The 26,051-nt window shown below is 42.9% G+C and overlaps 1 protein-coding gene across 1 annotated transcript; it reads right to left on the bottom strand.

Annotated features, from left to right (window-relative positions):
• Positions 1–271: 271 nt before the first annotated feature.
• Positions 272–18,469, bottom strand: ptpn9b (protein tyrosine phosphatase non-receptor type 9b). The gene is made up of 13 exons (XM_037674965.1): positions 18,418–18,469; positions 10,487–10,630; positions 8,871–8,960; positions 8,521–8,645; positions 7,924–8,029; positions 7,735–7,845; positions 6,735–7,645; positions 6,533–6,629; positions 2,324–2,393; positions 1,888–1,966; positions 1,630–1,780; positions 1,224–1,431; positions 272–936 (listed from the first exon to the last, which is right to left on the bottom strand). The coding sequence occupies exons 1-13, from the start codon at positions 18,448–18,450 to the stop codon at positions 713–715; spliced, it is 2,349 nt and encodes a 782-aa protein (XP_037530893.1). The 5' UTR covers positions 18,451–18,469; the 3' UTR covers positions 272–712.
• Positions 18,470–26,051: the final 7,582 nt, after the last annotated feature.

Below are 26,051 nucleotides of genomic sequence, written 5' to 3' on the forward strand. Positions count from 1 at the left end.
AAGCATTCAAGGGTGAGTACTTTGGCTTAAAATGTTAGTCTAAATATGAAGCGCACATCAAAACGTGTCATAGAAAATAAATTTGTCATAAAATGAAAAGAACAAATGGAAATGGACTGAATGGCTCACAAGGTAATCAGTCAAAAACACTCACAAAGAATCATTTCCTCTTTAAAGTCAAACTAACAAAAATGAAACTAAGAAGAAATGTTTTCAAGTTTCATCTTTTCACACTCTTCGCATTTTGATGCGTCGTCAGAGTTGTTCCGAGGTGAAGAGGAGCAAGAACGTAAAAAAGTTGGAACAAACACTTGAGTCTGGAGGGCTTCGAGGGGTGAAGTTCGAGTTCGTCATTCCTCAAGTGCAAGTCGATATAAAAAAAAAATGCTACAACTTGTACGACGTTTCTGTCGACAAGACAGGCTAAGGGGCAAGACCCCTGTAGTTTGCTAAGTAAGATTGGGTAATGGCAGGCCAGCTTTTTCATGAGTGATGCAGTGCATTTCTCCACAGCACTGTGATTTCATCTCCAGCTCCTTATCTCCTCCAATCCACCTGTGTGAAGGAAGAGCATCTGTTGGGAGTCCACCATGCTCCGTCTCCTATGATTAAAGGGTCACCTCTGTCCTACGCTCCTCGCTTTTTCCATTCCTATGTGTCTTCTGTTTGGGTTGACTGACTTGTTTATGTAGTCGACTCCATATTTTGTCTCTCACTCGCTGTCAGTCTCCAAGTCCGAGTCCGACCATTGCACTGGGCTCAGTTTCCCATGTCGCTGAGCGTACTCGATAACTGCTGTGTAGCAAAAATAGTACTGGTCCCAGGTTTGGATGCTGAAAGCCCTCTGCGTTCGCATCCTTCGAACCGTCTGACGGACATCTACTGTGCTGACGTCTGCCAGCTGGGACAGGCAGATGTCGAGTGTGCAGAAGGTGCCTTCAAAAAAGCAGGGAAGAACGAGACGGAGAGATTACAACTCGAAAATGATGTGTGTCAAAATAAAAGCCAAAACTGATCAAAAACAGATGCAAAACTCATATTGAGCCTTTATTATGCCCAAAGAAAACAATTCAATTTTAAGTTTAGTCTTTTTCAATTTGATTAAACTGGTCAGTAATGAAAAAAAACTAACATTTCGCTGGAGAAAATGTGAAATGAATGATTAGCACAAATGTAAACAGATAAATGCATGTAAACAGGTTTCTTCAGTTCACAATATTCACCTGTGCGACCGATGCCAGCACTGCAGTGCACAATCACAGGAGGGCCCCCTGGAGGCCCCCTCCAGCTTGATCCCAGGTTGTGGACCGCAGCCTTACTTGTCCGAAGGACGTGCTCACGGAAGTCCAACATGGCGGAAGCACTTTTAGGCACCCCAAAGTCTGGCCAGCTTACATAGAGGTAGTGGTATACTTCCCGTTTTTCTCCAGACTAAAAACATTAGATGAGTTCAGAAAAAGAGACAGAAACTTTTTCTCGTAACAAGATGCATTTGTCAGTCTTCGGCCTTTTCAAAATGCAAACTATGTCTTAAAACCCATTAAAATCAATACCACAACTTTCTAAACCTGAAGTCCTTTAAACAAATTGGATTCAAACTGAAATGTATGCAAGAAGAGTTTTATTTACCTGTGTGTTGTACAGCTCAAGGTGGGAGAGTTTAAAGTCCTGAAACACCTGGATATGTGTATTCCTAACCAAGAAGTATCCATGCTGTTCTGTCCTGCCCTCCTCAAGAGGCCAGTACTGACCACATTTAATACGTCCACGCTCTATAACCCTGGGAACATCATTAAATGAGTTCTTATTATTTAGCCTGTCACGTCTGAGTTTGAATACATGTCGTGAAGAAAAAACGATCAAACCGCAGATATCTAAACATCTCACCTGGTGGTCATGACAATGATAAGTACCATCTGTTCCCAAACCATTCGCCAGAAGTCAACAAAGGTTTTTGGCAAAGGACCTGAAGGACACAAAAGTATGTCAGATCAAGGTAGCTGCAAAGACCTAAGGATAAAGCTTGACTTGGAAAGGAAAATAAAGACTACAAAAAAAAATGCATATGCTGTAAAAAGTTCAAGTACATTTTATGTTAAGAAAATTATCATCCCAATATATTGATGGTATATTAGCAATTGCAGAAAGTTTGACAACCTGTCTTGTAAAGAGGTCCCAGCAATCACTGACCCATTTAATACGTATCATTTTAACTCACTGAATGCTAAGATAACCAGTGCAGAAAAAGTGCTTGTGGATTGATCTTAAAATATACAAAAAATATGAATCATAACAAAAGTAAGGCATGCAAACAGTGTCTAACCCTGAGTGGCGATGTAAGCGTTGCTCCTCTTGTACCCATCCATGAAACTGGCATTTATGTAATCTGATGTCTGCAAATAGAAAAAAAAATCTGTAACGCCTGATGATACTTCTGTCAAAGGACACTGAATATAACTACAAATAACACAGGATTCACATTAGGGATGGGGCCAATCCGATCCAGTATCGGCATCCGATACCAGCATAATTTACATATCGTATTTTTCCGATCCATGTGCCGATATTTCCGATCCATGATGCATGTCTGTGGTTGCGCTGCATGTTGGCTTCAAACTATGGAATGGATTTCCTGAACGGTGGCTTGTCTCATGAACCCAGAGTAATTAGACCCGCCTCACATTCAGGAAATCCAGTTCATAGTTTGCAGCCAGCTACAACGTGAGGACTGAGTTAGCAGCACTGTGGCTAACAGCTAACCAACTTTTCATTTAAACATGTCCGCTGTGTGTAAGTATTTTACACTAGAAACACCACAAAACAAGACAGCAACGTGCAATGTCTGCAGAGCCATAGCGCCACATTAAACTGCGGTAAAGTTAGTTTTACGTTGGACATTCGAGCTACGTGGCTTCAGCGAGGCACTACTCTTGCTGAACCCGAAAGAGGCGACTCAACCCCGGCCAGCTGCGCTCAGTCTGCCCGTCTCTGAGGAGGGACAGACTGAGCGCGGCTGCCCCAAATCAGGCTGCCTGCTTCGGCTTGAACAAGAAGTAGACATCGCTGAAGCCACGGAGCTCAAATGTTTACAGAGAAGCTGCTAAACTTCATAATTAATGACCAACCACTATCAGTTGTAGAAAACAAAGGATTTCACAGCTTGATACTTGCATCCAAGATATAGTTTACCCTCCAGGAGATATTTATCAGTACAACAGTAGACAATCATAAAAAATATATGATTTGAAAATTATATATATTAAAAACAAAAGACAGCTACATTATAAAGTGATGTAAAATACTAAAAACAGGAACATGTCTGTTGGTTTATGCCATGAACTTAGCAGGTGTTTGAAGCAATTTAACATTTAATTTAATTAATTCATTCATTTAAAAGAAACAAAATAATTTAAAAAAAATCATCAAAAAGAAAACATTGAATGAAAAGAGTGCAGAAAGAAGAAAAAAAATCTTATATCTGCCCCTTATTTAAAAAAATATAAAACACCTTTAAACAATCACTTAAATTAATCTCTTTAATATTCACTTTAAAACTAGGAATAAAAAAAAAAAAACACGTTTTGTGTTAGCAGAATTTAATTATAACTTTTAAACTTATCCAACATTAATAAAACTTACCTCAAGTTGCCTTTTTGGACATGCATGCATAAATTTGTACAAATTGTACTTGAGAAGAGATTACTACAGCCTCATATAAAATCAATGATGATCATGAAATCGGAACTGGATCGGTATCGGACGATATTCAGATTTAGCTATCGGGATCGGATCGGAAGTAAAAAAAGTGGATCGGTGCATCCCTAATTCACATATTAACTTAAATGTAAATATCATTACAGGGGTAACATGGCAGGGGTGCTGGAAGGTGTGCCAGCTGGGGACTCCTTTATTCTGCTAGGGGACTTCAATGCCCACGTGGGTAATGACAGTGTGACCTGGAGGGGCGTGATTGGGATGAACAGCCTTTCTGATCTGAACCCGAGCGGTGTTCTATTGTTGGACTTCTGTGCTAGTCATAGTTTGTCCATCACGAGCACCATGTTCGAGCATAATGGTGTCCATAAGTGCACTTGGCAACAGGACGCCCTAGGTCGTAGATCAATGTCTGACTTCATGGTCGTGTCATCTGATTTGCGGCCATTTGTTTTGGACACTCAGGTGAAAAGAGGAGCTGAGCTGTCAGCTGATCACAACCCGGTAGTGAGTTGGATCAGATGGTGGGGGAAGATGCCGGACAGACCCAGTAGACCCACACGTGTAGTGAGGGTTTGCTGGGAACGCCTGGCAGAAGAACCCATGAGAGAGATCTTCAACTCACACCTCCAGGAGAGCTTTAACCGCATCCCAGCTGAGGTGGGGGACATCAAGTCCGAGTGGGCCATGTTCCGCGCCTCATGTGTTGAGGTAGCTGCCTTGAGCTGTGGCTGCAAGGTTGTAGGTGCTTCTCACGGTGGCCATCTACAAATTCGGTGGTGGACACCCCGGGTTAGGGAGACTGTCAAGCTGAAGAAGTAGTCCTATCGGGCCTTGTTGGCTGGTGGGATTCTGGGGACAGCTGAGGCATACTGGAGGGCCAAGCGGACCGCAGACTTGGCTGTTGCTGAGGCAAAAGTTCGGATGTGGGGTGAGACCTTGGATAGAGACTCTCGGTCGGCTCCAAGGAGATTCTGGCAAACCATCAGGCTGCTGAGGAGAGGAAAGCAGCTCTTTACTAACACTGTGTTCAATGAAGGTGAGGTGCGTAAACCTCAACCAGTGATGTCATTGGGAGGTGGAAGGAATACTTCTTGGACCTTCTCAATCCCAACAGCTTGTCTTCCATGGAGGAAGCTGAGTCGGGGGACTTTGGGGTTGTTCCATCCATAACCGTGGCTGAGGTCGTCGAGGTCGTTAAAAAGATTTGAGGTGGCAGGGCTTCAGGAGTGGATGAGATTCACCCTGATTTTAAGGCTCTGGATGTTGTGGGGCTGTCTTGGTTACGCCTTTACAACGTCGCATGGACATCGTGGGCAGTGCCACTGGATTGGCAGACTGGGGTGGTGGTTTCCCTCTTTAAGAAGAAGGACCAGAGGGTGTGCTCCAATTACAGGAGCTTCACTCTCCTCAGCCTCCCTGGTAACGTCTATTCAGGGGTACTAGAGAAAAGAGTCCGATTGTTGGTCGAACCTCAGATCCAAGAGGAACAATGTGGGTTCCATCCTGGCCGTGGAACAATGGATCAGCTCTTTATCCTCACTAGGGTCCTCGAGGGGTCATTGGAGTTTGCCCATCCAGTCTACATGCTTTTTGTGGACTTGGTGAAAGCATTTGACCATGTACCTCGAGGTACACTGTGGGGGGTGCTCCGTGAGTATGGGATTGGGGGCCCGTTGTTATGGGCTATTCAGTCCCTATACAAGCAATGCGAGAGTTTGGTTCGCATTGCCGGTAGTAAGTCGGACCCCTTCAGGGTGCCTCTGCCAGGGCTGCCCATTGTCACCAATTCTGTTCATAACTTTTATGGACAGAATTTCTCGGTGCAGCCAGGGGGCGGAGGGATTCCGGTTCGGTGGCCTCAGGATTCCATCTCCGCTCTTTGCAGATGACGTGGTCCTGTTGGCGTCATCGTGCCGTGATCTTCAGCTCTCACTGGAGCGGTTCACAGTAGAGTGTGAAGCGGCTGAGTTGAAAATCAGCACCTCCAAATCTGAGGCCATGGTCCTCAACCGGAAAGTGGATTGCTCTCTTCAGGTCGAGGGTGAGGTTCTACCTCAAGTGGAAGAGTTCAAGTATCTTGGAGTTTTGTTCACAAGTGAGAGAAGAATGGAGCGTGAGATTGACAGATGGACTGGTGCAGTATCTGCAGCATTATGGAATATGTACCGGTCTTTGTGGTGAAGAGAGAACTGAGCTGTAAGGCAAAGCTCTCAGTTTACCGTTCGGTCTACATTACTACCCTCACCTATGGTCATGAGCTCTGGGTAGTGACTGAAAGAATGAAATTGCAGATAAAGGTGGTTGAAATGCATTTCCTATGCAAGGTAGCTGGACTCTCCCTTAGAGATAGGGTGAGAAGTTCAGTTATCAGGGAGACTCAGAGTAGAACCGCTGCTCCTCCACATCGAGAGGAGACAGTTGAGGTGGTTCTGGCATCTGGTAAGGATGCCCCCTGGATGCCTTCCTAGGGAGGTGCTTCAGGCATGTCCGACTGGGAGGAGACCCCAGGCAGGACCCAGGACACGCTGGAGAGACTATGTCTCTCAGTTGGCCTGGGAACACCTTGGAATTCTCCTGGAAGAGCTGGAAGAGGTGGCTGTGGAAAGAGATGTCTGGACCTCCCTGCTCAAGCTGCTGCCCCCACAACCCGACTTTGGAATAAGCGGAAGATAATGGATGGATGGTAAATATCATTATATTTATGTTTAAGTTAATATGTGAACATGTGAATGCACTGATGCATTCATTCATACATGTATTATCTGAAAAGGATTTTTGAAATAAGAAATAAAATTTAGTCAGATGACAAAAATACCTCATCTTCATCATCACAGAGCTGACAGAGCCGCACTCGTGACTGGTCTAGGCAGAGGACATCACTGTACCGGTTCTTGATTTGATTGGACAATTTCCTGCAAAAATGGACCTGAGTTTAATATGAGGCTGCGTGATGAGATGGCATACATCAGTAACACCAAATGAAAGACAAACACAGGCGAGCGAACGCTCAGGCTTACTTTGAATAGTCAAAGGTTCCTGCTGGAGGCTCCTTGCGAATCTCCTCATATTCCTGATAGATCCCCCTCTTCTTCTTCCTCTTCACATACTCCACAAGCTCATGCACCGTCATACCTCCTTGATCTGGCATGTGAACAGACACTTCAGTGTAGTGGTTCTCATCATCCTGACCCCATGATGAAGACAAAGGCGGAGACTGCGAAGAGGGTTGGTTGAAGGGGCGAGGCAGAGATTTTTGAGGCAACGGAGGCAACGGAGGCACCCCTTCCTCCTCTTCGCCCTCTTCATCTTCCTCCTTCACTGCTTCACTCTGAGGTCTGTTGGCAGAGTGTGTGTCATCTCCATCTGCTGCACCTCCACTGTCTTTGTGTGCGAGCGGTGTGTCGGGGGGAGTGTCTGAGTGGGAAGGAGCTTGGCAGCCACGGCCGTTTCTGTTCGTGTTTGGGCCACCGATGCTGGCGTTGGCTGCACTCACCGCTGAACCGTTCCAGTGTTGGTGGTTCCCCTGCGACTTGTCTGTGCCAGAATTTGAGCTCTGTTGGTACTGGCCTGGGCCTCGAGTCCTGACCTCCACTGCATCAAAGTGATTGTGTGGGTTAGCATTGTTGTCACCGTAGCAGTTAGCGTAAGCCACGGCTCGCTCTGAACCCAACTGTGCATTCACATGTGTATGCGACAGCGTGGCACCTATACTTGTGTTGCTGTTGTCCAAGCTGTAAGAGCGCAACAAGCTGCCCACGCAATCGTGTGTGTCGTGTTCTTGCATGTCACCCTGAACAGAGTTTGTTTGCATGTTAACACAAGACTGAATCCAAGCTACGTGGCTGTAATGGGATGTCCCACTCAGATGTTCAGGAAGTGAGGAGACTGGGATGTGACTAGCCAACTCATGAGCTTTCACTGTGCATACCTGGTAAGTAGAAAAAGAGGAAAAATACATGAATAGATTTGATTTATAACATGTGACGTTGATCTGTGATGGGAAATAAAGACACAAACCCTTTCCCTCAGCTTTTCCCGCACAAAAAGGCGAAGAACTGCAAAAGGTGCTCGAAACCAGAGTGGAGAAGACACAATGAAGACACATTTTAGACGAGCTGGAAATGCTCCCTGGGAAAATGAGGAGAGAAAAATCTGAAAAGTTAAAAGACCACACAAGAGAACAGCTGATGTTTCCTTTTCCCTTACCTTGAGCAAATCGAGAATCTTGACACAGAGATCGTAGTCAAAATTACCATAAGTTGAGTTTGTCATGTCATAAATAAATATGAGTCCATCCCTTTGAGTTTGTATACTGGGAAGAAATGAGACTAAGATTAATAGTGCAGAAGGTCAACAATGGTGAGATGTTAACACTTCCTAAATAATTTGAGTTGATTCTGTAAGTCTTCTTAATTCATTCTGTTAAACACTGGTTAAAATTTATGAAAGTATTTCCTGTATTTTGTCAGAGTTTGCCCAATTACCCCTTAATTAATAAAATAAATAAAAAATAAGAATTTGCAACAACTGATTTGATTTCAGTTTCATAAAATATTACAAATTTACATTTTTACACTTTTTATTTTTCTAGTTTTGTTCGTGTCCCAAGTACTTCAAGGAACATGAACGTTAACATGAACAAGTCTTCAAAATACTAATTGGTAACAATAAAAGTACAAATTACAATACACAGACAACAATAGAAACAAAAAAGAAGCCATATTTTGAGGGGGAGGGGGGTGTTAACAACAGCAGAACTTTAAGAGGAAGAGGAAAAAGATGGGTTGAAGGTTAGATCTTCACCTCTCTATGGCTTTATCCAGCTGGTAGATGATGGCTTGTAGAACGGCCTTGTGGGTAGTGACATTGGGCTGATGGAGGCGGGCGGTGAAAAGTGCTAAAGCAGCACCCTTAGCATCTCGACCAGGCTGATGGAAATGCCAAAAGATCATCACCAAAACAAATACAAATGAACTTGGATCAACTCACATAGCTGCTCCATACACGTTTATAATAAATAATAACTTTAAGCTTGTGCATGCAAGAACACAGGAACCTTGTCTTATGGTTTTCTGTTTGCATTTTGAATCATTGTGAACTGTAAAATAGTGTTCCTTCGTGCTGTTTGTGTTCACACTTGGGTTACGACTCACCAGAACTGTAAACTTGCCATTCAGCAGCTCAGAACGCAGGGGTTCCTCGTCTGGGTTTAAATTGATGATGCCTTCTTTGATTCTTGTGTTCTAATGAGAAGAATGTCAGGATGGACAGGGAGAGGTCAGTATCTTTTGACTTACAACAATTGTTTAAAGTTAAACAGACTCAGATTTGTATGCATCTTTTAAACAACAGCTGCTACAAAAGTTCAAATACCATGACCCATTCTGCACTGAATAATAAGAGTTTAAAACATTTTGTTCAAGATTTTTATGTTCTGAAAACAGTGATTTAAGAAGCAACAAGTACTGGTAGTTGTTTTGAACAAGCAAAAGCAAACCCACCCTAAACTTTATAATATACTGTAAATAAACCTGATAAAACACATTAGTCTTAGGGTCTTTTCACACCTGATAGTCCGGTAGACTCGGTTCGATTGGGGACCAATATTCAGAACATTTGTTTACATTTTCAGCTGGTGTGGTTCACATTCAAACTGCACTGAGTCAGTCGAGCCAACCTGTCTCCCCCCCCGCCTGTGGTGGTGCTGCACCAAAAACTACTGAAGGAAACGACACAAAAACCTCTAAAGAAGACACTTCTTCTTCTGGAAATAAAAACAAAAACGGAGTGGCGTCAAATTTTATCGGTTTCAGGATTTCTGTTTTGTCATTTTTCAACAATGGACTCAACATGAGTGGAAGATGAGGCAGAAGACCATGGAGAATGTTGTTTTTCACACAAGGCGGCTGACGGCTCCGTATGAGGTAAGAGAAATGCACGTTTGTTTGCCCTGCGCTGTAGTCCACTTCCTTCTTTTTGAGCGGTCTCCCGTCTGCTTGTATTCACACTGCATTTGAACCGCGCTAGAGTTCATCTCAACCAAACCGAGACCTAGGTTTTTAGGCGGACCAGAGTTCGCTGTTTTGGTCTGCATCAGAGTTCAATTGCTCGTTCACACCTCCCCAAATGAACCGGACTTTCTAGGCAAATGGACTAGAGTTCAATTAAAGAGGACTAAACAGAGCTGGTGTGGATGCACCCTTAAACAATCTGACCATAATGAACTTTGTTGCAAAAAAATACAATTTGTTTTTCTTCATCTTATAAACATATCTTACTACGTTGTTAGCACATGAAAACATGTGAAGGGTGTCTTTTTGTTCCAAATCAAGATATTGAAGGGATTAGCACTATTTACAAATTTATTTTTTCACCTGGAAGTCCTACAAATTTTCAACAGAGATAGCTGGGATTAATAACAACACTGCTGTAATAATGTGTTGTCACCAGACTGATGCTTTCCTTCAGCTCACTGCTCAACAACAGAAAATGCTCATCAAGAGGACGTCAGTAGTTCAATCTAACAATGAGTGAAACAGCTGGAAGCTAACTCAAATATCTGCAGAGTGCCCTGTGATTTCAAATGCAGTTTGATTTGACTAAAATGAGCTCAGAGCTGTTAGTGCTGCTCCTTTGAGCTGGTCTGGGATCTGTCAGTGGTTTTGTGACAACTACTGATTCCCAGAGCAGATCATTTCTTCTACAATCACATTTATTCTGTAACAAACTTTTACAATGCTTTAAAAGTTCTGTCTCTGTTCAGCAGTACCTTGTAGGCTTGGAATAGATCGATGGCTCTGGAGACGTCAAACTTCCGGGCCATAAGAAACTTAACAGCTGTAGGTTGGGAGACGAGCCCAGCACTGTGAGGTAGCTCCCTGCTACGCACCTCACTCAGGAACTCCTCCACAGCCTGAACAAACAAGACAGTAGATGTAAGATGAGACGATGGATGTTTGAAAAGAATAAAGGCAGCACTATTTAATGGGAGCGGGAATACATTAAAGTTTAAATCCAGAAAGAGGAGCAAAGGGTGAAGCAAGAGAAAATAACCCTCACGTCCTTACAGCTTTGCTCTAGTCAAGATTACATCCGTATGTTAGTAACAAACACTTGCTGGAAGATGCTGTGGATGAGAGGACTCATCAAACAAGTGACAGGCAGCAATCAGCTTAGTTCCCCTAAAATAAGATGCATTTCAGAGTCAGAGTCAGAGAGTCAGAGTCAGAGTTTCTTTATTGTCATTCGCACCTCATGTGGTACATGTGGTGGAGCGAAATTATGTACACAGGGTCCCAGTTACATCCAACAATAAAATGTATAAGAAAAACAGTAATAACATCTAAGATATGAACTAAGAAAAACATCAACTAAATATACACTAAGCACTCATAACATAAAACATTGAACATCACCACAAACATGAACATGAGTCTGTGAGCAGATGTGCACGCATGAACACATCAACATTGAAACAGATCAGCAGCAACATGAAACAGATCAGCAGCAACATGATATGGTTTTTCACAGTGATTATTCTAGTTAGAGATTCATGAGTCTAACAGCCTCAGGGTAGAAGCTGTTCCTCAGTCTAGTGGTTCTACACTTAATGCTCCTTAACCTCCTTCCTGAGGGGAGTGGGGCAAAAAGTGTGTGTGCTGGGTGGGTGGGGTCCTTCATGATGCAGGTGGCCCTCTTCCTGCATCTGGAGGTGTAGATGTCTGTGATGGTGGGGAGACTGACTCCAACAGATTTCTGTGCAGCCTTCACCACTCTCTGCAAAGCTTTTCTTTCTGCAGCTGTGCAGCCTCCATGCCACACATTGATGCTCGAGCACAGGATGCTCTCCACTGCACACCTGTAGAAGGAGGTGAGGACTGAGCTTCCCAGACCAGCTCGCCTCAGCCGTCTGAGGAAGTAGAGTCTCTGATGAGCTTTCTTGATCAGGCTGGTGGTGTTGTTGCTCCAGCTGAGGTTGTCATTCATGTGTACACCCAAGTACTTGTAGCTGGAGACCACTTCTACCGCAGATCCTCTTATGTTCAGGGGGGTGTAGGTGTTTTTGTTCCTTCTGAAGTCCACAATCATCTCCTTTGTCTTCTTCACATTGATGTGAAGGTTATTCTCTCTGCACCAGCTCTCCAGGTGTTCCACCTCCTGCCTGTAGCTGGACTCATCATTGTTTGTGATGCATCCCACCACCGCTGTATCATCTGCAAACTTTACAATGTGACAGCCTGGATGGGTAGCTGCACAATCATATGTGAGCAGAGTAAACAGGAGGGGGCTCAACACACATCCCTGAGGAGAGCCAGTGCTGAGGGTTATGGTGGAGGAGGAGAGGTTGTGGATCCTCACTAACTGTGGTCTGTTTGTTAAAAAGTCTAGTACCCAGTTGCAGATGGAGGGGCTTAGTCCTAGTGTGGATAGTTTGTCCATCAGGGTTTGGGGGATCATGGTGTTGAAGGCGGATGTGAAGTCCACAAAGAGCATACGGACGTAAGAGTTTTTCTGCTCCAGGTGGTTGAGTGCAGTGTGGACCACAGAGGAGATTGCATCCTCTGTTGATCGGTTCTCACGGTATGCGTACTGATGAGGGTCCTCGTTGATGTTGATGGTTGTTTTGATGTGAGTCATGACCAGTTTTTCGAAGCATTTAGCGACTATCGGGGTGAGGGCCACTGGCCGATAGTCATTCAGACCAGTCACTGTAGAGCTTTTTGGGACTGGGATGATGGTGGCAGTCTTCAGGCAGGTGGGAACTGTCTCCAGGGTAAGTGAGGTGTTAAAGATGTCTGCCAGCACCTCACAGAGCTGATCAGCACATTCCTTCAACACTTTTCCGGGGATGTTGTCTGGGCCAGTTGCTTTGTGCGGATTAATCCTCCTGAAGGTACTCCTTACTTCTGCTGAGGTCACGCTGAGATGCTCTTCATCCGGTGGTGAGGTGAGTCTGGTGCTGGGTGGTCTGTTCGGGTCTTCAAAGCGTGCATAGAACTTGTTGAGGGCATCAGGCAGAGATGGGTCTTTGGGGCATTGTTCACTCCTTCCTTTATAATCTGTTATGCACTTAATGCCCCTCCACATGCTCCGAGGGTCTTGTGAGATGAATTGACCCTCGATCCTCTGTGCATATGTGGCCTTGGCCCTCTTAATACCAGCAACCAGCTCTTTTCTTGTCCTACTCAGCTCCTCTGAGTTTCCAGACCTGAAGGCAGTGTTCCTGGCTTCCAGCAGGGTACGCACCTCTGCATTCAGCCAAGGTTTTCTGTTTGGGTAGCTTTTAACATTTCTGATAGTGGAGACTGTGTCAGTACATGTACTAATGTAACCCAGTACTGAGGATGTGTATTGGTCAAGATCAAGCGAACCTCCATTTTCAGCAGCTTCTCTGAAAACCTGCCAGTCTGTTCGATCAAAACAATCTCTCAGTATGGGGCCACTGTCCTGGATCCAGCATTTAACTTTCTTTTGAACCGGTCTGGAGCGTCTCAGCGGGGGCATGTAAGCAGGAGCCAGGAAGATTGAGATGTGGTCTGACAGTCCTAGGTGGGGGCGGGGTTCGGCTTTGTATGCATCTTTTACGTTCGTGTAAACACGGTCCAGCATGCGGTCTCCACGTGTCGGAATCGTCACATGCTGATTAAAGCTTGGGAGACAGTCCTTTAGATTCACGTGGTTAAAGTCTCCGGCTACCACGTAAAGAGCCTCGGAGTGTTTGTTCTGCAGCGAGCTGATGATATCATGTAGCTCCTGTAGTGATTCATTAGCATTAGCGTCCGGAGGAATGTAAACAACTGTGATAAAAGTCACTGTGAACTCTCGGGGTAGATAATGTGGCCGACATTTCACTGTTATTTGCTCCAAAGCCTTCGAGCATGAGCTATTTACAACAGTACAGTTCGTGGACCAACTTTTACTCACGTAAATGCACACTCCGCCCCCCCGTGATTTCCCCGTTAGCTCGCTGCAGCGGTCCGCTCGAAAAAAAAGTCTGTCATCCAGCTGGAAGACTGAGTCCGGCGTTTCACTTGTAATCCACGTTTCTGTGAGGCAAAGCACTGCACACTTCTTCATCTCTTCTGAGGCGCCCGCTCTCAGACGAAGTAAATCCACCTTGTAAATCCACAGCTTAGTTCCCCTAAAATAAGATGCATTTGTTCTTCAAACTGGAAGCTAGAAAACAACAACAAACTCATCAGCTAGATAAAAACCTGAATGTAATCTAGAATCGAATTATATAATTATTCATCAATGCCACCTTCCTCTTTGACCCACAACTTTGCACAGCAGTGCTGTCAACTCACAATCTGTTCCTGGCTAAAGCCCAGACTGATAACTGAGCTGCTGCAGTCTCCAACATCAAAACAACTTACCGGTAGTTATTTTTATTGTTACAACTTTATCAGGGCTGCATACAGCAAACATTTAGTAGCATTCTGCAACAACCTTTACAGACACTGAATTACAACTAAGCACAGAAGTGGGACATGAAAGTCCATCCATCCGTTATCTTTTTACCCGCTTCTTCCAGTTTGGGTCATGGGAGTCATTGGTGCCCATGTCCAGCAGTCACTCTGTGTGAGAGGCAAGGGACACCCTGGACAGGTCTCCAGTCCATCACAGGGACACATAGAGACAAACGAGACAAACAACCATTCACACCTTGAGACAATTTAGAGTTACCAATCACTAACATGCATGTTTTTGGTCTGTGGGAGGAAACTGGAGTACCTGGAGAAAACCCACGCATGCACGGAGAGAACATGCAAACTCCACCCAGAAAGACCTCCGGAACAGGATTTGAACCGGGGACCTGCTCGCTGAGAGGCAGCAGCTCTACCAGTTGTGCCACCGTGCTGCCCGGGACATGGAAATATACTTAGATAATTTGTTCCCCATCGTTGTACAATTTTCAATTCAACAATGTTCAGTCAGTTCATCTGGACGGTTTCGTTTTAGTGCTGAGAGAAACAGCACAAAAAAGCTCAGCTCAAACGTCTCAGCGCAAAAAAAAGAAACCGTCTAGATGACCGGACTGAACAATGCTGGATTTTACACCTGGATTATCGAGCATGAACTTTGGAATTTTCAATTCAGTTTATTTATATAGCAAGAAGTCACAACAGAAGTCGTCTCAGAGCACTGAACATTCATAGATAAAAATAATAATTTAACATTATTTATCTGAGGAGCAGACTGCTTTTTAACTCCATCACAGAACTCTCATCTTGAGCAAGCATGAAGGCGACAGTGGAAAGAAAAAACTCCCTCAAGAGGAAGAAACCTTTAGCAGAAGCAGGTTCAGGACAAGCGATCATCTGCTTCGACCGGCTGGGTTTGGTAGGAACAGATACACAATGGCAGGTCAAGAATCATGTTAAGATAGAAATAATACCAACAAACACACAGAGGGAGCAGGAAATCTGTCTGCACTTGTGTTTTCTGTAAGATGTAACAAAGAGTTGCTGGGGCTTTATAACAACACTGAATGTAGTCCATCATAACATCTTCAAATGCCCCGTCCCCTGCACCTGCTTCTGAAAAAAACTGTCTCCGTCGCTTTTTGGCCTTATGGGGTTAACTTTCCAAAAGAAACAACCATCGTTGTATAAAATGCCTGAGTCAAGTTTCTGACGAGGGTAAGATGAGGAAGGAGCAGGTAGTTTTATTTAAATGAACACAAAACTGTTTAATTTGACATAAAATACTGAAAACAGTTCAAATCAACTAATGCTGTATGTCTCACTTTTCATTGGATCCAACAGAGATATAACACATATAACACATTTGCTATATAGAACTGGTAGCACTTTTCACATGAAACCATACCATACCATTTTATTTATAAAGCACTTAAAACAGCTACAAGGCCAACCAAAGTGCTGTACAGACAGAACAACAGGTAACACACAAAGCAAAATACAAAATTAGGTAAATCAGAATATAGACATAAAAACGATGCAGATAATGACGACAAACCAGTGTGGAGCATACAGGATCAAAACACAGATCATCTGGTGTTGAAAGCTACTGAATAGTAGTGAGTTTGTAAACGGGAAAACCGAGAGGGAGGGGGCCTGTCTGACAAGCAGAGGTAACTCGTTCCAAAGTCTTGGTCCTGCTACAGAGAAGGCCCTGTCACCTCTGCGCTTAAGACGAGTTCCTGGAACTGTGAGGAGCAACTGGTCCGCTGACCTTTCATGAAACCGCCATGAAACACAGCATGCAGCTGCAGCAGTACACTGCAGCACATTTGTCAGCAGTTTTTCATAAAGCTGTAATCAACTAACAGTAATTAGTTTGTAAAAAATATGGAAATAAACCAAGAGGGGCCTGCAGTTCATTGAACTTACAAGTGACATTTGTTTATAAATATTGAGTTTACAAAATTTGTATTGACAATTTTTAAATTTTCACAAATTAGCACCTGTATGCGTTATGAAAGTCAAAAAGGTTACTGAAGTTATTTGCAAAAATAAATAAAACTACTGATGCTCATTTTATTTGTTGTCTCCCTCGCAGCATCAAAGATTGTATCAAGTTGTTAGTTTTGATATTTATTTTTTTTGTATTGTGACAACCCTCAGTCAGACCCTGAAGCTTCTTGTTTGAATAAGTCTGTTTCTAAAAATAATAATAATTATAATAACAACAATAATAAAGAAGAATAACTCAAACTTAAAAAAAGGTCACTTTTGCCACAAGCTAATGATAAACAACCTGCATAAACAGTTTGATTGTTTATGCAGAATTTGAAATTAAAGGGGGCTGTATCTTATCTTTGTAACTATTCCAGAGACTTTGGGGACAATATAAGGGACAAGATAAATTATTTTTAATTAAAAAAAATTAAGAACAAAACACAGTATTACAGGTGTCAACAACTGAAAATTGGAGTAAACATAAATAAAACAAAGTAGCTCTAAACAGCTAAAAGAAAATAGATATTGAAAGCATAATGCTATTAAAAACAAAAAAAATCTGCAAATGGCAGCACAATAAAGTGTAGTCGTGGTAGAAAAATAAAGATGTTGATCTTTGTGCTGATGTTTTTCTCCTGATGAAGTCTTATTTTCCTAAAACACATATTCCACGAAGTGAGAGAAAATAGAAACGAGTCCCAAACAACATCGACCTCAGATGTCTAAAATTAAGACCGATATAACGGTTTCTAATTACAGAACCATAAATCTCGTGACAAGAGCAACAAAGCTGGATGTTCTTCTGCTGAAGGCAACACCTAAGGCACTCAGTGAAGGCAGATATAAGATAATATCTACTGTATCTTATATTTGTGAACTAAAAAAACAATAAAGAAACAATGCAACACAGAAAAAGCACCAAACTTGTACAATTGTGTACAAATCACTGGTAAGCTTTAGTTAATAAACGAGGCTGCTTTAGCTTTTTGTTTTTATTATTTTAGATGCTTTTTAAATTATGATACTCCAACACCTCTAAATATAATGTATACAAATATATCAAGATGACTTAAGCGGTGTCATCTATGTAATTAATAGATCACAAACATGTGATTTTAATAACATAACTGCTTTACATTTTTGTTGTTTACCATGGCTTCGATGTATATCTTGAATGGGATTTCACAAATAACTATTAATCCATTTGATAAATGGCCATTGTGCCCTAATCACTGGCTTTATAACTTAGTTATTAGGGCTGTTCCCAGGGTTTTAACTTCAACAAGACAGTCAAGAAATTCAATTAAGCTCCCGATTAAACATTTATAATTTCTCAGTGACAGTGTTATTTTATGTGTAGAAATATATTCAGGGATGGAAATTTGAGATGAATTTGGACAATCGGATGGATGATATGATGCTGGTTAGTCCTAAATGAGACGATGATATCAGAAACAACTTTTTGAATTGTTATTTAAAAGACTGGATGTGAGATGTTAAAAATCGTCCAAGCAGTCAGGAGTGTGTTTATTGTAATGATGGTACCCAGTAGACATCTCGATAAGACCAGCAGCCATGATTTACATCTGATTTGTTGTGTTGGATCCACCCATTTTACTAGAAAGCTATGGCAACAACAATGCTAGGAACCGGAGGACCAATTCCATGAACACTCCGTAGCACATCCGACACAGATGCTGTTCACAACTGGAGTCCACTTCATTTTTATGCCGTGGGTTAAAAACAATATACGAATAAAGCGGCAAACTTGTTAATGGTTTCAAAACCTCACAGAATAGTTAGATTTTGACAAGACAAAACTGTTGATGAGATCCCAGGCAGGTCAACAATAGCTATTAGCATAACCGCTAGGTTACATGTGGTAGCTAAATCTCTAGGTTAAAACAAAACCTTATAAATACTTTGACAAGATTACCCAGATGCAACAAAGTCACGCTCCTGAAATAGCCTAAGAACAAATAACACATTTATGCAATCCCCAATAAGATGAGATTATCAATAGAGATGGAATAAACTAAACACATAGCCGGCTAAATGATCCCGTTAACGCTCTCAGGCTAACACACATGCTAACTGCTGTCAGTCACATCGGAGTCAACGGGCCACAGATTTTACTACATCGTATTATTTCCAAAATAAATATGTGATTAAAAGTATTAGAAAAGTCACCGGTTAAAGACAGAACTGACGATGACATGTGTACACAATGAACATTTTAGGTAAACGAGGGGGGAAATGGTCTAGAAACCCTTACCAGCTGCTCCTGAGTTGTCAAGGCTTCCGCCATCTTGAAGCCTCCGCAACGTCGCAGCGGGCGCGCCCACTGGCCGCGCGCTCACGCCCAGATCCAGGACACATTGGGCAAAACGTTGTAGCATATAATTAATCAGCGGTGGAGACTCGAGTCATTAATATTAGGACTTTAGACTTGACTTGAAAAAGTGTTCAGACACTTAACTTTGAGTTTTACACCAATAACTTGGGACTTGAATTGGACTTGAACCTGTTTACTTGAAAATACTTATATCTAAAGTTTAAAACACATATTAATAATAAGTGTTAATGGGGCCCACTTTATAAATAATATAAAGTGTTAATTATTTATAAAGTAGGTGTTGTGTTGTTTAAATAAAACAGTCATTTACTTTGTTTTATGCTTATTTATTAACACGTGTTCCAATGTTACTCTAGCCACCATGTCCTCTCTCATCTCTCTGGTCCGACTAATCTCGCGATAACAGTAACATTAACTACACTACATTTTCCTCCTTGTTTAGAACAAAAACCTATCTGCAAAACAAAAAGTTTTTAAATCACAGTTACATTTTTTTTTTACATAGAAATCAAAACAATTTCCATTTTACTTTACTAAACCAAAGGGTAACATTTCTTTTCTCTATTTTGTTTATTTATTTATTTATTTATTTCAAGTCTCTCTGTATCTGATGGGCTTTCTGATGACACGGCCCTTCCTGGTAGTGATGACCACAGACACAGGTGGGTTAGGTTCTGGTGGGATCTCAGCTGATGAAGTGGTCTCAGCAATCGGCACCTCCACAGTTTTATCGTTGATTCGGGTGTTGTGTTCCAATGGAGATTCAAAAGCATCAAAGTCAATTACCACAGGTGTGTGTCGAAGATGTTTAACATTCCTGATCACTCTTGATCCATCTTCTGTGTTGACCAGTTCAAAGGCATTATCAGCGGTGTTTCTCAATGTGACATAGCGAATGTCTTTGAATGTGGTATCCAGCTTTCCATTCTCCATACTAGCAATGTAGACTATATCACCAACCTTAAAGTTGTGGTCCTTTGCTCTGTTGGTTTGATCAGCATACTCTTTCATTTTAGTTTTGTATTCGTTGTGATGGTTTCTGATATCTATCGTTTTCTCTGTGCCATTTGGAAATCCACATTCCTCCTCCATGTTGGGACACTTTGTGCGGATATCTCGTCCAAACATGAGCATAGCTGGTGTTTCTCCTGACGCTCGGTGTGGTGTTGATCGGTATGCCATTAATATTTTTGGAAGTTCCTCCTGCCATTTTTTCCATGTGTATTCAGTTGTTCTGAAGGCTTTCTTCAAGTGTCTGTGAAACCTCTCAATTTTTCCGTGGCTCTTTGGATAATAAGGTGATGCTCTGATGTGCTTTAGTCCACATGACTTGAGAAATAATTCAAATAACTGTCCTACAAACTGTCTACCATTATCAGTAACAGCCTCTAGGGGTTAACCAAACCTTGCAAATATTTTGGTCAGTTCTGAAATGACAGTAGCTGAGGAAATATCTGGAACAACTCCAGCCTCCAGGAAGGAAGTATAATAGTCCATCACAGTTAGCACATATTGGTTTTGGATAGGACCTACCAGATCAATTCCTATCTTTGTCCATGGTCTTGGTGGTAACTCTAGTGGTTGAAGGTGATCTTCATGAAGCGGCCGATTGAGCACACAAGCGGAGCAGTTTCTGATCAGTCTCTCTACATACAAGTCCATGTTGGGCCAGTAAAATTTGCTCCTTAAATATCGTTTTGTACGAACCACTCCTTGGTGAGTTTCGTGTCCAATCTCCAGTGCTTGCTTCACCATTGCTCTTGGTAGTACTATCCTGTGTCCTCTCAGCACAAGTCCCTCATATATGCTGAACTCTCCAGCACATGTGTTGTAAGGCTGCAACTCAGACGGAACTGGGTTTGGCCATTTTCCTGTCTCCACAATCATCTTCAGTTGTTTCATTGTGTCATCCTCTGTCATTTTCTGTTTGATGTCCTCAAGGTTCATAGCTTGCACCTCATGCATCGTCACTGTCAGCACTTTGTCCACATACGTTTCCACGTACTCATTGTTCTCCGTCTCTGGTAAAGGAAGTCGTGAAAGTGAATCCGCTACGTTGGACTTTCCGAAGATGCGTTCTATTTTATAATCATATGGTTGTAGTCTCAAACCGAGTCTCTGTATTCGTGGTGGTGACAGCGTAGCCTTCTCTGGGTTGAACATGTAGATGAGGGGTTTATGGTCAGTTTGCAGAGTAAACTTGGCCCCCCCACAAGTATGTTCTAAAATGTTCCACAGCCCATACACATCCTAAAGCCTCACGTTCTATCTGAGAATAACGAATGAACGGAGATGCAGCCAAGAGCAAGCCAACAGTGACACCCAGTGTAATAGATGTGGAATGGACACTCGCACTGCAGATGAATGTGGAGCCAAGACAGCAAAGTGCCTCTTTTGTCAGAAAACAGGACATTACGCACGTAGTATCATGTCGTTCTCCAGCGTGCCAAAGTCACATGATTTTGCCAGTTCTCTTAATGCATTAACAAAAGCATCCATTGACTCTTCAGGGCATTGAGCCCTCTGTCTGGACTTGTGTCTCTAGGACTATATTTCTCCGCAGAGCAAAATATGTGTGTAGCGTGGCAACAGCCTGAGCACGTGTACCTTTTTCTCCCGGTAAATTGGCGAAAATCCTGTGTAGGTGCTCCTATACTGTACTGTGCAGCAGAGTGGCTCTCCTCACCAAATCCTGTGCATGAATAGTCCCACTTGCAACTTCAAAAAGAAGCTGTAAGAGTCCTTGCACAGTTTATACTCCGTGAATAAATCTGACGCTCCAAGTTCAGTGGAACCGGCGGGACCAGTTGAGTGTAACTGGGACCAGGTGCAGCTCCGGCAGCAGCTGGTTGCTGATCATTATCCTACATGGCTCTGTCTCAGTTGTCCTTCTTTGCCTATGGGTTCTTGACAAACGTTCTCCTCATCGCCAAATGTTGTGTTGTTTAAATAAAACAGTAATTTACTTTGTTTTATGCTTATTTATTAACACGTGTTCCAATGTAACTCTAGCCACCATGTCCGTCTTCTCTCATCTCTCTCTGGTCCGACTAATCTCGCGATAACAGTAACATGTTACACTACAGTAGGACCCATTAATTAATTTCACTCATTATTAGCAGACGCAGACGTCCTGTTTTTCCACACTCCGTGTGCAGGGGCGTTTTTAGGGTCTTGAAACATTGGGGGCTTCAGCCCAGACCCCTTATTCATCCTCTTCCCTATTTAAAAAGTGTCCCTTCAAGTCTGTATTTATCACATTTCAGACTATTATTGTTAAATTTAGTTTATTTATCATAAAACAGTGACAACTAATTTCTGTCAGCAGTGGAAAAAAACATTTATAATCCAAGCAGGGAATTTGACACCATCCCAGACCACCACCACCCGATTAACGCAAACCACCAATACTGAGTATGTACATAACAAGTATGTGTACTTGTTTAGCAATGTGGTGGCTATTGGTGTCAGAAGCATTTTGGGGGACATACTCATGGGGGTCTGGGGGTCCTCCCCCAGAAATTTTTTAATAACGTAGATGCCATTTCCGGCTTTCTGGTGTATTTTAACAGGTTGTTAATGTGATACACTCTATTTTGAGAGTTTTATCCACTATTTGTTTATTACAAGACAAGAAAATCAAGGGTATAAATCATTACATAATTTTATTGTTACCTGCAAGGGACAAATATAATTTCAACATTCTATTCTGGGACTGAAACTGACTAAAACAATGTCAAAACTAAAAGGGAAAAAGGGCCGAACCAAAGGAGTACAGATGTCGTTTCCCAGGATGCCCAAGTGAGGAGCACTTTCTGTTTCTGTCTTATTCAACAAAGTTAAATCGGGTCCTCTGGACAGTTTCTACTCCCGGAAACTGTTCAGTGGACCTGATTTAAATTTGTTGGATTTTTCTACCTGGATTATTGAGCATGAATCAGGGTGTTTCTGTTTTACCTGCTCCGTTACAAGCAAACATTAATTTATTGCACTTTGCTGCATCAGTGCCAGTTCTTTGCTATTTCTCATCCTCTCTCTTCTGCACCTTTGTCTTTGTCTCTCTCGGTCCATCGGATGGATGTCTGTATATTTCTCCAGTTTGGGTCTTAAAGCTTTAAGACCCAAACTGGAGAAACGTACAGACATGCGCGATCCGAGTGCTAACATACCGTCCCGCACCAGTCCACAGAGGCGGGTGCACAGTGTGTCTTCTCTGCTCAGTCTACTGACAGACAGTGACTCATATAGACAGTAGTGGTGTGCGATACTGCAAAATTTGGTATCAATCGATGCCAAGTAAATACTGGTCCCATAGATATATGTGTTTATATGATATCTGTGACAGGTCCAATATCATCAATACTGATACCGATACGATATTTTACAAATAATTACGGTGAATTTTGATGACATTTAAGTGTTGTGATTTTTCCTTTGGATCATTTATTTGTTAAAACCCAGGATGAAATTAGGCAAAGTTTATAAGTAAATAAAAAATACTTTATAGTAATAAAACGTTTTTTTTTCTGAAAAAATAAAACAGTAACAAAACAATTTTCTCAATACTTGTGATGGTTGGGTTTTCCCTTAAACAAAGTGCACAAAATGATCACTCAAGAATAAATTAAAACGTTGTGTTTAGAAACTATGATAATTAAATAAAAAGTATCCCTTCATTGCACTCCTTTTCTGGATTTTCTTTCTTAAATAAACAAACTGTACATATCACACCACAACAAAGATTATAAAACAGTAAAATATATTTAAGATATGAAGGAATAAAACAAATAAACTGCCCGGCGACAGACTGTTTTATATGCAACACCAAAGTATTAAATTCCTCTTCTTCATCCCTGATCTGGCCTTTTCTTTTGTTTTTTTTTGCCAAGAGGCAGTGATCTCTTCCTCCTCCGTTGATGCCATGACTGAAATGGTGAGAAATGAAGGAATTTTTCACGAGCGAATTATAAACTCAGGTCCAGCATGGCTGCGGGAGGGTCTGGAGATTTCCTGGTGGGCTGGTCTGATGTGTGGGCTGCAGGACCAGCGCTCTTTGTTTTTTTTGTTTTTTTTTTGTTTTTTTTTGTGTGTGTGTGTGGGGGGGGGTAGATCTTTTTATTAACAACATATAAACACAGAACACCGCTGCGGCTGAGGCTGCCAGCTCTCGTGTTTTTTTGACCTGTCAATCAATCCAGTAGGCGTGTCAGCAAATGACCAATCAGCGACTTCAATTTGTCCCGAAGATAAACGCCCCTTGTCTGTGGAGCTGACTGCAGCTGTTCAGGGTTTACGCTCGAGTATGAATTCTGAACCCTCTGTGTACAGTACACGCATATGTATGTGTGAACAGACGTATGCGGGAGTATACTGGGGGCTTTAATGACTGCCAACTTCTCTTCTCAGGAATTCACACCTCTCAGCTCGCAGCCATTAGCCACCTCCTTCATTCCAGAATACTCCATCTCACAGTCCCCCTCCCCCACCTCCATCTTGTCCCTCTCAACTCTTCAGGTGAGGAATGAGCTGCGAAAAATCAAGGTGCGTAAAGCCCCCAGTATACTCCCGCATACGTCCGTTCACGCGTACGTATGCTTGTACTGTACACAGAGGGTTCAGACTTCATACTCCAGCGTACACCCCGAGCAGCTTCACAGACAAGGGGCATTTACCTTCGGGACAAATTGAGGTCGTCGATTGGTCATTTGCTGACACGCCTACTGGATTGATTGACAGGTCAAAAAAAAAAAAAAGTGCTGGCAGCCTCAGCCGCAGCAGTGTTCTGTATTTATATGTTGTTAATAAAAAGATCTTTAAAAAAAAAAAACAGGGAGTGCTAGCTCTGCAGCCCACACATCAGATCAGCCCACCAGAAAATCTCCAGACCCTCCCGTAGCCACGCTGGACCTGAGTTTAATTCGCTCGTGACAAATTCCTCCATTTCTCACCATTTCAGTCATGGCATCAACAGAGGAGGAAGAGATCACTGCCTCTTGGCAAAAAAATAAATAAATGAAAAGGCCAGATCAGGGATGAAGAAGGGGAATTTAATACATTGGTGTCACATACAAAACAGTCCGTCGCTGGGCAGTTTATTGTGCGACACCGCGTATGCGGTAGTAAAAATTTGAGCTTTGCACGGACATGCCCTGGGGGGTACGCTCGTACCTCTGGTAACGTACGTGCGTACCTCTGCATATGGACGTATGCGGGAGTATACTGGGGGCTTAAGGCTGCAGGTCCAGATGAAATCAGCTCCAGGCTCCTGAGGTGCTACTCAGATCAACTGTGTGGCATCATGGTATTTATGTTCAATCTGAGCTTGAAGCTGGAGAAAGTACCACAACTGTGGAAGACCTCCTGTGTGGTACCGGTACCAAAAACCAAACATACAAAGGATCTCAGTAGCTACAGGCCAGTGGCTCTGACCTCACATTTGATGAAGACTCTCGAGAGCCTGGTCCTCAACCATTTGCGCCACCTGGTGAGGTCTTCATTGGATTTGTTGCAGTTTGCCTACCGGCCTGGCATCGGGGTAGATGATGCCATCATCTACCTCAGGCACCAAGCTCTTACCCACCTGGAGAAACCTGGAAGCACCGTGAGGATCATGTTCTTTGATTTCTCCAGAGCTTTCAACACCATCCAGCCAGGACTTCTGCGGGACAAGCTGGAGTTATCAGGAGTAGCTCACCACATGTCCCAGTGGATACTGGATTACCTCACTGGATGCCCACAGTATGTGAGGACACAGGGCTGTGTCTCTGACAGGCTGGTCTGCAGTTCAGGGGTCCCACAGGGAACTGTGCTGGCACCGTTCCTCTTCACCCTCTACACTGCAGACTTCACCATCAACTCCCCACACTGCCATCTGCAAAAGTTCTCTGATGACTCTGCCATAGTCGGCCTCACCACAGGTGAGGACAACTCAGAGTACATATAGCGGACTCATGACTTTGTGGACTGGTGCCAGTTGACCCACCTCCTGATCAATGCTGCTAAAACTAAGGAGCTGGTGGTGGATTTCCACAAGTGCAGACCCTCCTCACTGACCCCGGTGAGCATCCAGGGAGTGGACATTGAGATTGTGGACTCTTATAAGTACCTGGGTGTTCACGTGAACAATAAACTGGACTGGTCTCACAACACTGATGCACTTTACAGGAAGGGTCAGAGCAGACTCAACCTGCTGAGGAGACTGAGGTCTTTTGGAGTGCAGGGGGTGCTCCTGAAGACCTTCTTTGAATCGGTAGTGGCATCAGCCATCTTCTATGGTGTTGTGTGTTGGAGCAGCAGCTTATCATCAGCTGAGAAGAAGCAGCTAGATAAGCTCATCAAGAAGGCCAGCTCTGGGCCTTTACACGTAACAGATGAGCAGCACGTTAGCATGAAGCTACACTTTGCACAGACGACGCACCTCATTGCCCGCGTTACTAGCTGGAGAATTCTTGCTGCAACATTCGTTGTGACACACCTTCATAAAGATGTTAAAAAAACACCAGTGTAAGCACTGCACAAAAATACAACCAATCTTTATCCTTCGCATTAGTGCT

Source organism: Nematolebias whitei, chromosome 3, assembly GCF_014905685.2.
Source record: "Nematolebias whitei isolate Nwh7 chromosome 3, NemWhi1, whole genome shotgun sequence".
Classification (NCBI taxonomy): domain Eukaryota; kingdom Metazoa; phylum Chordata; class Actinopteri; order Cyprinodontiformes; family Rivulidae; genus Nematolebias; species Nematolebias whitei.

Excerpts from the sequence above, each read along its gene's own strand:
- ptpn9b (XM_037674965.1), bottom strand. The coding sequence starts at position 18,450 with ATGGCGGAAGCCTTGACAACTCAGGAGCAGCTG. Across the intron at positions 8,030-8,520 it reads CTGGATAAAGCCATAGAGAG|TATACAAACTCAAAGGGATG; the intron begins GTGAAGATCTAA and ends ATTTCTTCCCAG. Across the intron at positions 7,646-7,734 it reads GGGAAAAGCTGAGGGAAAGG|GTATGCACAGTGAAAGCTCA; the intron begins GTTTGTGTCTTT and ends TCTACTTACCAG.